The sequence below is a fragment of the Nymphaea colorata genome, chromosome 8 (genome assembly GCF_008831285.2).
Source record: "Nymphaea colorata isolate Beijing-Zhang1983 chromosome 8, ASM883128v2, whole genome shotgun sequence".
Classification (NCBI taxonomy): Eukaryota; Viridiplantae; Streptophyta; class Magnoliopsida; order Nymphaeales; family Nymphaeaceae; genus Nymphaea; species Nymphaea colorata.
In genome coordinates this window covers 20,899,070-20,911,437 of record NC_045145.1, presented here as the reverse complement: position 1 = coordinate 20,911,437, position 12,368 = coordinate 20,899,070, and the positions used below count along the sequence as shown (strand labels likewise).

Below are 12,368 nucleotides of genomic sequence, written 5' to 3'. Positions count from 1 at the left end.
GCTCTACACCTAAGGACAAAAGAAAGGGTTTCCATATGGGCAGTGGGATGACCTCTCACTTTGGATATCTCGACTGGTATCGTTGTATCTATACACCTAAGAACAAAAGAAAGGGTTTCCATTTGGACGGTGGGATGACCTCTCACTTTGGATATCTCGACTGGCATTGTTGTATCTTTACACCTAAGGACAAAAGAAAAGGTTTTCATTTGGGCGGCGGGATAACCTCTCACTTTAGATATCTCGAATGATATTGTTCTATCTCCACACCTAAGGACAAAAGAAAGGGCTTTCATGTGGGTGGGACGATAGCCTCTCATTTTACATATCTTGACTGGTATAGCTACACCTAAAGACAAAAGAAAGGGCTTCCATTTGGGTGGTGGGATAACGTCTCACTCCAGATGTTTTCTTGAAGCATTTGTGTATGGGTGGTTACTGGACCATAAGATTCTGCCTACAGCCAATTAATTTAAACCCTGACCTGGCGAGCACATGAATAAACAGTTGGATAATAGACCAAGCCCAGGCCCAACCGGGCCTACATGGTTAGGCCAACCAGGCACTGGGTCCGTCTGGCTTGGCCCTACGCTAGTCCTAGACATACGGCCAACCAGTCACTAGGTCCGTCGAGCACCAAAAGGCAAAAAATTATTGTAGTTAGGAAGACACTAATTCTGAGCAAACACTGTTGTGAGGACCTTTTATTAAAAAAAGTAAACAAAAAAACTAATCAACTAGTCATAAAGAAAAGAAAGAAAAGGTATTCCCAAGGCCAGAAGGGGATCCCTGGTAGACCTAAACGTTATCTGTAATAGCAGAGCTACTTGTTGGTTGAGGAGTGGGCCACTGCCCACACCAACCCATCAAAAATCGCATTACAAGGTCTCAACGTCACATTTGTACGATTTTAAAATTATATGTAATGCCCACACCAAATTTGTGTTACTAACACAAGTGTGCCACGGTTAAACAATTATGACTTTGCCATTGGTTATCTGCAGGATTTCCTTGAACGTCTGAAGTCGCCTGTCATTTGTTCGATGAGAAATAGTGCACATGTAGGTTTTAACCATGTTGGGTGGGGAAGAATATCTACAGGGTTAGCAGCTACCGCTTAGTACTTGATTCATGTTTGTTTTACTTGAAAGGAACCATCCCTCGCTAAGAGACATTGTTGCTCCTCCAAAAATAAAGTCCCCTTCTTCACTCGAAGGCTAACTCGTTCCCTAGTCTTGACATGTATTGGCTTACATAAGTAGAGATTTGAGCACGCGACTGACTGCTTACCAATTGTGTCACACCTTTCTTAGCACATTTTTTTCTTTTCTTTAATATGAAGTTTTCCTTTACCAGGAAGGGCCACATAATTGTGCAAGCGGTTATTTGCCCAGTGTCTATAAATGATTTCAGTGGGTGGCCTGTCAACGTTTTGTCCTTTCAATTGTGCCTCCTCTTCAAATTGAATGCCATTAATGGCCCTAAAATTCTCGGCCGAATCCCGCGTACTAGCCTGGGGTTTTGTGCTATCACACTAGCGGCAAAATTTCTCAACATTTGCTGGTAAAGGGGAGATAATCTTTACGGCGATTAAATGGCTTCTCTGACCATAAGTATCTGATCGATTCAATGTTGAAGGGTTAAGAAGGAAGAGGTGAAACATGCATGAACACTACTAAAACTTGAGGGAGAGAGAGAGAGAGACTGGGATGTTGATGGATGCGTGGGTCAACGAAGCATAGAGACTACATTATACGTCCGATACAGGGGGCATCGATCTTTAAATCTTTTGCAATTAGCGAAAGAACTTTCGTTTCACTATTTTAATATGTAAATAAAGTCTCACTTTTGTGCGTCCAATGCGGGCTTTGGAATTCAATTGGATTCATAATTGAAGTGACTTATTTACATCTCTGCTTTCTGAATTAGTCCAATCTTGATCTGCAGGCGTCATATATAATCGAGCAAAACACCATCGTACCTCGTCTATCTATGAATCTAAACCCATGGTTCATCATGTCAGAAACTGGATTAGCATATCCAAGTTAACTAACGAGAGCTCTTCTTTTGGAGGAGATCTTCCAAATTATTGAACATCGTTGTTTGCTTCTTCTTCTCCATGATCAAACTTTCTCCTCGCCAATATCTTTATACTGCCGATCGTCAGATCCCAAAAACTTGACTACCCATCTCCCTGTTAAAGGGGCGACAGCATGGCATTTCTGACCTATCTGTAAGGCATGTACGGGCAGTGGACAACCACCGCGATTGCAGCTTACTCATTCATTTCTTTGATAGAGATGAGACAAGAAGGCGTAGCTGGTCCAGGCTAATGAGAATCTAGGTATAGTCTGGTTGTGAATTTGATTTATGTGGGCATTATTTTTTTAGACGGTAATTTTGAGTTGAAAGGAGTAACAGTAAGTTCATCCAAATGTAGATGTGTTTCTAGACATTAAAGACAGCAAAAGGAAGAGACTTTCCTATCACCTGTGTGGTACATGGGATTCTCCTCTTGCTCACCCAGTTTAAAGATAAAGGTATTTAGATGAGCTCAAAATTAACCACTTTTTAAAATGAACGTGATATATTAGCGTTAAATTACCATTTCTTTTATCACTGCTTTTCGTAGAATACGCTTGTGGGCGTTGAATGCATATATATCCAACGTGTGGTGTCGCAGACAAAGCAACGCCCACCTACAAGGGCGTGTAACGTAACTATTACATGCACTTTTAGTCCAAACCGGACATGCAAAGCTAGAGATGCAGCCACTGCCTATTTATGTGAAAGCTCCCACTTAATTTTCTGCCTGCAAAGTGAGGCATAGAGAGAAGTGCCAAAACGAGAGAGGCGCTTGGCAATGGCTCCGGCAGCCGTCCGCAGTAGTGCCGCTGCAGGTGCTGCGGATATAAGGAGAGGTGCATGGAGCAAGGAGGAAGATTGCTTGCTCAAGAAGTGCGTGGAGAAGTATGGGGAGGGAAAGTGGCACCTTGTTCCACAAAGAGCAGGCAAGTCCCCATCGTCCATCTCTAGCTTTAGCTTCCTTCTTCTTCACTCCTGTAACAACAAGCTCACCTAGAGTTCCTTTTGGCCTTGCTAGATTTGATTTGAAAACTTGATGTTGAAAAAGGTTATTGGACCACTTGGGTAAGGGGAAGGATCTAACCTCTAAAATTAAATTTGTATTAAAATGTTTTTTAAATAAACTGTGAACCTCTTAATGTAGTTTTAAACACTAATCTTATACAAATCTTGCTTAAGATCAAGTTATTTTTTGTAAAAAATTGAAATTTTCTGCTATCAAAACTTTTAACGTTATAATAATTGTTTATTTCTCGGTTAGTAAAAACATTACTAAAAAAACTACTAAACTTAATATATGTTTTCATCAAATCACTCTTAAAATCATACGTATGAGGTTAGAATGTAGAAAAAATACTTTCATATATAATTTTAGAGTCTGTTTTTTGTCCCCTTTCTTTAATATTTAATTTTAAAACACACACACACACACATATATATATATATATATTCCTTGTTCATTTTCTTTACCCATTGAAATGTGGGCACATGCACATAGATGGTTCAAAATGCTGACTAATAAATAATAAAGGTGCTTCAGTCCTCAAAGAACTTCGTATAGCTGGTTGGGCCAGTGTCTGTGAGAAAACAATCATTGGTTTGATGTTTTGAGCGTCAGGTAGAGATGTGGTGAGGGCGCCTTCGATACTTTAGGTCTTCAAGCAAGAAAAGGTGCAGGTGGGGGTAACATACTGTCTCAAGCTACGTCCAAGCGTGGATTTCTGCTTCCCAAAAAAGTAAAAATTTTGTTTCTTTGACATGGATAGATTTGGACGGAATTGATATTTTCAGGGCTCGAAAGGTGTCGTAAAAGTTGCAGGCTGAGATGGCTCAACTATGTAAGTCCAAACATCAAGCGTGGTAGGTTTTCCATTGATGAGGAGGACCTTATCGTCAGGATGCATCGGCTACTGGGAAACAGGTTAAATTTTAACATTTTAAATTTTAACAGGTCAAACAACAAAGTTTTTTTTATTTATCAAAAGAATCACAAACTTTGGCAGTATAATATATATATGTATATATAATATAACATAATGTAATTGTAGGATTTAATCCGGAAAATGAAGAAATTTGTTTTTCTTCATCTACTGCCTTAGAATGTTCTTTGTCTATTGGTGTGATTACATTTTCTTAAAAAAAATTAACGATGTTGAACGGCCAGCCTCTTCACAGATCAATTTCGGAGTAAGATTCCATTTATTTTGGCTAACAAATTGTAGCATTCGAATTTTACACGAAGATGGTCGCTGATTGCGGGAAGGATGCTCGGGAGGACAGCCAACGACGTCAAGAACTACTGGAATTCTTACTTGGCCAAAAGGGTTTCAGGCAAACCAGCTACAGCGGAGCTCCCAGCAGCCCCTCCACCTCGCACGGTCGTCTACAGGCCGCAACCTCACAGAATCTCCAAGAGAATGCGTGAGTTGCTGCGCGAGATGTATTCACCATGGAACAAGCGAAGGCTCATCCCTCCCAGCTCTTCGCAGCCGTTGGACGGCGGGAAGATGGCAGGCCAGTTACCAGTTGCTGCAGAGCCGTCAAGCTGCAGTCTGCCATCGCTGCCTGGAGAACAATTTGCACTAGGAGGAGGAGGAGCCGGAGATTGGTTCCTCGATGAGGAACTCGGCGACTTCTTCTGCGATTCATTTCTTTGGGACTGGACGAAGGATGATAACGATTCTTAACCATTTACATTAAGAGCTGCTGTCTAATTGGTTTAGACAGACTCTTTCTGATGTTTCTCAATTTGCAAACTGCTATATGTATAAGAGACTCATGGATGTAATTCAACAGATCATTTCTTCTAATTCTCCAACTGTGTGACTGTCTGGCCTAACATTTAGATTCTATTTTCACGTACGCCAAGTACACACACATATGGCCCATGAGAACCATGACACAAGATAACTTGAAGTTCAAGATCATATAACCGTCATCAATACATATCTGGAACTCTTGAATGTGAGGTTATTCAAAAAGCCAAAAGGTCCCTAATGGCCACTAGTGTAGTCCATGGCTCAATATTTGTGTTTGGATTACTAACAAAACTGACATCTTGTTTGTCAACACATAGAACAGGCCAGTTTATTTCATTTTAAAAAATTTTGTGTCCTCAAAAACTAAGGAGGTGCTTAGATGCTTTTAGTGTGTTTGGGCGTCAAAACCCAGTTTTTGACAAAACTTATTTGTAAAACAAAATAAATAAATAACAAGGTTTTTAAAACGCATTAAACTTAGTTTTTGTAAAGCCAAGCTTTCACAGAACCAAGATGTCGTCCAATCACCCTCTAAGCGTTCCACAAACCTAATTAATTTCAACTATCAGCCAAAAAAATGACGTTTTTGTGAGCTACGAGGGCGACCGAACACACAGGCCTTACTACATATCCGACTGCAGTTTATACACTTCCTTGTATAAAAAATTGCGCATGAGTTTGTAATAATCAAAATATCTATGACAAAGTAAGAAATGAAATCTTTTAGAAAGACAAAAAGAAGATTATGAAAATGCCAAAAAGTCTAAAATGCATATATTTCATAAAAATTTGAAGCCTTAGTGTATATTTTTTGCCACGCAACTTGATCACGTATCCTGTCGCTGTTTGTCATCGGTGACACCGATTTCGTGCATTAAAGAATGAGAGACGAAGTGGGCCGACCGTCAGAGAAGCATGTGCGGCACTTGAATTTGTGGAACATCGAATTCAGAATGAAGGAAGAAATGGGCCCATCGTACACCAAGCACGTGCGAAGCTTCACGTTGTGGAACATCTCTCACCAACATTCTTTATCAACTTTCTTATGTAATATTATTGATTACTGTGACGTACCTCCATTCTTAGTTTTTCAATTTTTCGGGGGCGCGCCGCTATCAGCATGGGAGAAACGGACTGTTCCATATATATATATACCTGTTGTCCTCTAAACCATGTGCTGCAAAAAGAGGGCAGGCCGCCTACCACACAATTTCGAGAGCTACCGAAGAATTTTCCGGTAGCTTCCCGACAGAATGTTCCTACCAGCATGCCTTTGGGTAGCAAACTATGTGCCACATTAGTCTTTCAAAGTGCCTACATTAATATACCATGATGAAGAGTACGTAGGACCAAAAAAAGGAGAAACAATAATTGCCATGAATTGACGTCTCATTTTGATAAGATTTTAGCACGGCTTGAAGCCTTGAATTGCAGCCCAGCTTCATGCATGTGGCGGTCACGTTCTCAAGCCAAATAACAAAGAACTCTCTTCCCCACAAGACGAAAACGCTATTGCCGATGTCAATATATGCCAAAAAAGATGAGGAACTCTCTCCATCTATGGAGAAACCGATCATGGCCCTCATGAACTGCTAGCACTCCGCTCCCCGGGCTTACCTTTAGCCTGTAAGGCTGATAAAAATATTCTACTCTCTCTAAATTTCCAAGGACGAATTTAGTAATAGAAACAATGTGTTGCGGTTAAAAATTAGATAGAACTTATGCAATATTGTGAATCTGTCCTAATTTTTTTAACATATTAAAGAAATGTTATAGCAACATTCGTATGAAGAAATACTTCTTAAAGTGTTGTTTAGTAACTCTAACAGTATGTGGTTGTTCCATATCTATCCAAAAAAATTAGGATTATTGTTGGAGCAGATGTAAGAAACAATAACGTATTGTTATTGTTATCAAACAACCAATGAACAAGGACATTTGTAAGTGTTCATGAATCAACCCTAAAGATTAAAAGCAAGTTCATGAAACACAAGAATACTTCCAGCGTTTCATGTTCATGAAACACAAGAATACTTCCAGTGTTTCATAAACCTGGCCCAATTATTTATTAGGGAAAGATTCATAAAACACTTTGAAAAATGAAACAGTTTGTAAGTCTTTTCTAAATCTGCCCCAAAAAGCGTTGGTGTATGTTTTTGGACATCTAGTTTTATATGAATTTATCAATTTTTTAGAGTAGATTCATAAAACCTTTGTACAGTGCGTCAATTGTCAGACAATTCCTAAGGGCATTTGGTATACTCTCAAAAGAATCAAAGCCGGCCTCGGCAACACCAAGTTAGTGCTAAAAGCCTATATCATCGAAACCACGTTTTTAAGCACAAAATTTCAACGGGCCCTGCTGGTTTTGGCGCCATCCATTCAGGCTTCAGATGTCCTCAAGACTTCTTAATCTGCCAGATATCTTAACTTCGACTCACTAAAACCTTCCTACCGCAAAACCTACGAAGAGTAGTTCAGCCACTTGTTGGGCTTGTGTGGGTAGTTGCCCACACAATCAAGCAAGGTTTATTTGTTTACGTATTGGTTTGCCTCTAACCATTGTCTTCTCTGTGTATTAATTTTTCTCACTCGTTTTTTTTAATGCTCATCAAACATTTCTTCTTGTATTTGATGGGTCTAATTACTGCCCAGCTCAACAAAAAAAAAAAAAAAAATTACCGCCTACTGGACTTTTTTCACCAATACAACGGAATTTACAAAGCTATGGGCTAGGCCTATAATGTAGTTCCGACATACCATTTAAAACAATACAGCCGCTCCACCCCAACCGCTGATCACCACTCGCATCTTATCCTGCACACGGTTAACCTTACAGATGGTCCCGTTACAAAGCATTTGTCGTTGTGATGAGATGAATGAATGGTAGTTGATAGGCAGCCATGTATTAATTTAACTTGTCCAACAATGTTTATATATATATATATACAGGACTTCATAGAGGGTGGAAATGAACATGAACAAATTAAATGACCAAAATCAACTAAAATTACTCAACACCACCACATACTCCTACACTACATGTATGTTCATATCGATTCACATACTCCTACACTACATGTATGTTCATATCGATTCTGAAATCAAGTCAACTTCAAAGGACCTGTCTACTGGTTATGAAAATTATATAGTACATCAGCTATGACGGCTACAATGCATTGACAAAGAATTAAATTGGTTTTAGATGGGTCCACCCCCAGGGATACTTGATGGTGAGACGGTGCAAGTTGATCTAGTAATAGAAAGTGTACTTGATGCAGGAAGTGATGGATATCCGATAAAGGAGGTCCAAATGATTTTTCATTTTTGCACTCACAGAACTATAAAAGCGTCAAAGAGCAAAAAAAAAAATAATTGCAAATGACAGCTTCGTTCTTAAAATAAGGTGGATTACCAACAGCTCAAAAAGCAACGAAGTCGACGCCAACAATCTGCAATGACAGTGCGGGTGGACGTAATAACTGAACTCGTACCAAACCCTTTCATTTTTTGCTTATATATATATATATATATATATTATGCATCAAAAGCGCGTGTTCTTAATAAATTCGATAAGAGAAAACAAATGAACGTAGGATAGAAACATTACTTTTCTTTAACAGATATTGTAAGCGAACGAAATAAAATGCCTTAGAAATATCTCAAGCACGGTTAAAAACAACACGACAAAGCGGGGCACAAAGGGTTTAAACAAAGCTCACGTAGGCGAGCATGTCAAGCACTTCAAGCACGAAGCAAAGGGAGCGACTTACTTCACTTGAAATCCATCCAGGGATCCAAACTGGTTATATGCACCTTTTCTGCTGCAGAAAAAATTGTGCATAATATTTTATAACGACAAAATCCCCATCATCAGAAGAAAGAAGAATCTTTATGCAAGAATAAAAAAGGCAATGAAAAAGTTAAAAGATTGGAAAAGACTTAAAAAAAAAGCCCCAAAATACCCCAGTGCATATCTGCTGCACGCTTAACTTGACACTCCATTTAAAGGCACCATAAACTGATGACCCTTGCCCTATTTATAGGGGTGAGAATGTCGTTTTACAACTTGACAAAACATTTTTATTTTTCATATAACACACAGTTTAGAAAAATAAGAGATTCGATCTCTCCTGACTCTCTCGAGAGTTGGTGAGGAGTGATGACTCCTCGTAGTTCATGAGTAGGGCTATTCAAGGAGTCAAGCTAAATTTGAGCGACTCGAATTCATTCGATAAACTTGATTCGAACTTGACTCGTTTATTAAACGAATTGAGTTCAACTTAAGAAATGAACTCGACAACCAAAACGAGTTAAGCTCGAGTTAAGTGTGTTCAGCACGGTTAAACTCGGTTAAGCTCGAAAAAGTAAATATATAAAATAAGTCTAACAAAATTATCAAAAAAGGTAAATTGCTCAAATGGGTAAGTGGGCTTTGCTTGGCTCAAGCCAATCTTCGGCTTGAGCTTAATCGAGTAAGCTCGAGCCGAGTTTGAGCAATCCTTAGTGACACAAATTAAGGGATTCAAATTAAAAGAGAGGGAGAGAGAATGAGAAAGAGAACACATGCCACTTGTAAGATAGTTTCCTTAACCACAAGAAATAAGCCTATGTATTGACAAACGAAGAGGATGGAGAAGTTGGAGGCTGAAGAAGATCAAGAGTTTTTTGAGAGAAAGAATGAATACAACGCAATACTCATAGTAGTGGACACTAAACCTTTATTTGTACTCCGCATGGTTGGCAAACTCATGAAACAGACTCAGATTGGTAGATGACTGGTCACCGGGTTAAGGAGTTGACTCATCGACTTGGTGAGTTGACTCATCAATTCGGCCGAGTTTTAAAATAACCTGAATCCAGCGAATAAGAACAAAAAGTAAGGGCTAAGTCAGACCTAGTTAGGGATGAGTCGGACCAACCTTGACTTGTAGCCGGGTTTCCTGGTGAACCAAACTGACTCTGGTGATTCTCGAACCAACTGGAGCGACTCCTTCACGCAATCTCTCTCATACATTTTGTACTCGAAGGTTAAATAGCTTTATTTAATAAAAATAACTCATCCATTTAATTGAAGAGGAGACCAGTTCTAGGGATCCAACAATGTGACTACACACCTAGCCGCCAATGCCAAGCATGGAAGCTTTTGAGCTTTGTTTGCAATTTACGTTTACACCACCAAGAGAAAAAGGGCTTGAACTCTGGAGCCCTTTTTTTGATTGATACGTCTTTGTATGTGTCGGCACTTGGGTGATGAACCAGGCACTTTTAGTTATTATTTATAAATATGAAGCCTGATCATTTCTCGAGGGCATGTTTCTAGCTATTATTATTATTTCACTAAGAAGCCTGATCATTTCCCGGAGACCTTTTCTGCAAAGAGAGAATGTGGCCAGATGTATCAATCGAGGTTATTGCCCTAATCTTCCTTTCCTTTCCTGAAAACAAAAAGATGAACGTGAAATTCTTTTTCCGTTTCACAGGGACTAAGAAAATGGATCTAGCTACATGGAAACTGCATTTATCTATGGGATGTGCGTATTTATCTATGTTGACTCAAGCTAAGAATGTCTCTTTTATTTTTTGGGTTCATGTATACCTTCCGTACTTTGGTGCAGGCCCGTGGGTTTTATGAATTTTTTTAAAACAAAGGTGCTCCAAGTGAAAGGAGCCAGCTAGAACAACAATTTGTTGCACATCTTATAAACGTCATCAATTTACATATTTGTCATTTCTAGTTTTTTATTTTTGAGGGACGTCGGGTCACCAGATACGTGGAGACAAGGTACTTGGCGTTCGACAATTCTATTTATTTGATCACCAGATCTAATTCTGGGATCTCTTTCTGACGTAATCATTTTTGTTTCATAACCAGTTTTTAAATAATTCCCTGATATGAAAAAGGCAAAAATAACAACCAGCATTACCCAAAAAAATAAAGGAAAGGTAGTTTTTGGTGTCTCACGACCAAAAACTGGACTTTGTAAAGGAGTCGAGCTCGAGCCGATGGAGCTCGACTATTTAACCCCACTCGTTATCATTTTCACGAAAATTTTACTATTACGTTGAAAACAACTAAAATTTAACCGCTCAGGTCGCCTTTAGCTTTGTGCCTTTGCCGCTCTAGTTTGGTTTCTGCTGCGCCTGCTCTTGGTCTCCTCTCCAGCTCTCCCGCTCTCTCTCTCTCTCTCTTGGTCTGCCGGTGGCCCGGCGCCTGGGATTACAAAGGTTGTCCACTCGTCCTGCCAAAGCTTTAGAGTTAGTGCTGCTTCAATCCACAGTACAGTCATTGCCCCAATCTCTTCTCTTTGTTTTTCACTTAATAAGTTTGTTTAGGGGTTTAGGGACTTGATTTTGTAACCAATGAGGATAATTCCATTCTTCATTGTTACAGCCTTACAGGTGATGCTTCTGTGTCTTCTTCTTCTTACATTTCTTGGGATTGGTGCCAGTAATCTGGGAAAACAGATCTTTCCAACAGGGAGTCGTATACAATCTCTGCGTCTCCATCGTTTGGGCTACTTCAGCAGAGTCCCCCTATACGTTATGCTATTTTTGTCTTGCTTTTGGTATTGGCTTTGGATGTGAATTATGTGATTATATTTATTCTTCATTTTATTTCTTTCCTTTGGTAGGTTGAGGAGGAGCAAATTGATATTGGTGAGTTTGGCAGCTCAGGCACTTTATAGCTGATAGTAATAAATGATGGTGGTTATAGCTTCAATTTTATCTGAAAATAGTTTGTGTGAATCATTTTTTTTTTCTTATATGATTCTTTTTTTCCATTGCCCCAATCTATTCCTTCTCTCTGTTCTCTATTCTGTTCTGATTAAAATAGATAATGTAACATGCATTTGGTAATGCCAGATATTTGATGAGGTGAAAATCTTGCCCATTTGTCTCTGTCTTAATTATTTGAATGCCTAAATGATGTCAGATTTGAACGGCCACTGGTGGTGAGCAGTTGGAAAGGGGACTGTGAAGGGTCTTATCATCGACATGTCTATGTTGGTGAGTGATGTCTGTCGATTGGATAAAGCACTATGGCGACCTTATCTATATGAATTTTGTATCACTGAAGGGAAGTATATCTTCAACCAAGTTTACAATGTTAATTTGTTTTTGTATATTGTATTATTGTATTTGCTTATTAATCAACTATTGATGGCTTGTTTTTAGGATCCTAATGAAGACAATGCAACTAGATTTACTTTTTTGGAATAGTTCAGGTTTAACTATATTATTTAAGTTCATCGTTCATCTCATTTTGTATCATGTTATCGTTTATATTGCTGCCATGAGTTTACTTCATATTTTTTACTAAATCTTGCTTACTTAGAGGTAGACATAGATGAAGATGGATTCCTAAGAATAGAAAAGATTTTTTATCTCATTTACAAGTTGCTGAATTGACAGCAAAGATTGGTTAGCAACCAATGTGTTGGCATTTTGACTATAATAGGCCTGGTTAGTATGTATTTCGTATTCCATTATATAAGATCTGAAAACAAAATCATGAAAATC

The 12,368-nt window shown here is 38.9% G+C and overlaps 1 protein-coding gene across 1 annotated transcript; it reads left to right on the top strand.

The window, feature by feature from the left end:
* The first annotated feature begins 2,833 nt into the window (after positions 1-2,833).
* Positions 2,834-4,772, top strand: LOC116259603 (transcription factor MYB1-like). The gene is made up of 3 exons (XM_031637460.2): positions 2,834-3,011; positions 3,877-4,006; positions 4,328-4,772. The coding sequence occupies exons 1-3, from the start codon at positions 2,864-2,866 to the stop codon at positions 4,770-4,772; spliced, it is 723 nt and encodes a 240-aa protein (XP_031493320.1). The 5' UTR covers positions 2,834-2,863.
* Positions 4,773-12,368: the final 7,596 nt, after the last annotated feature.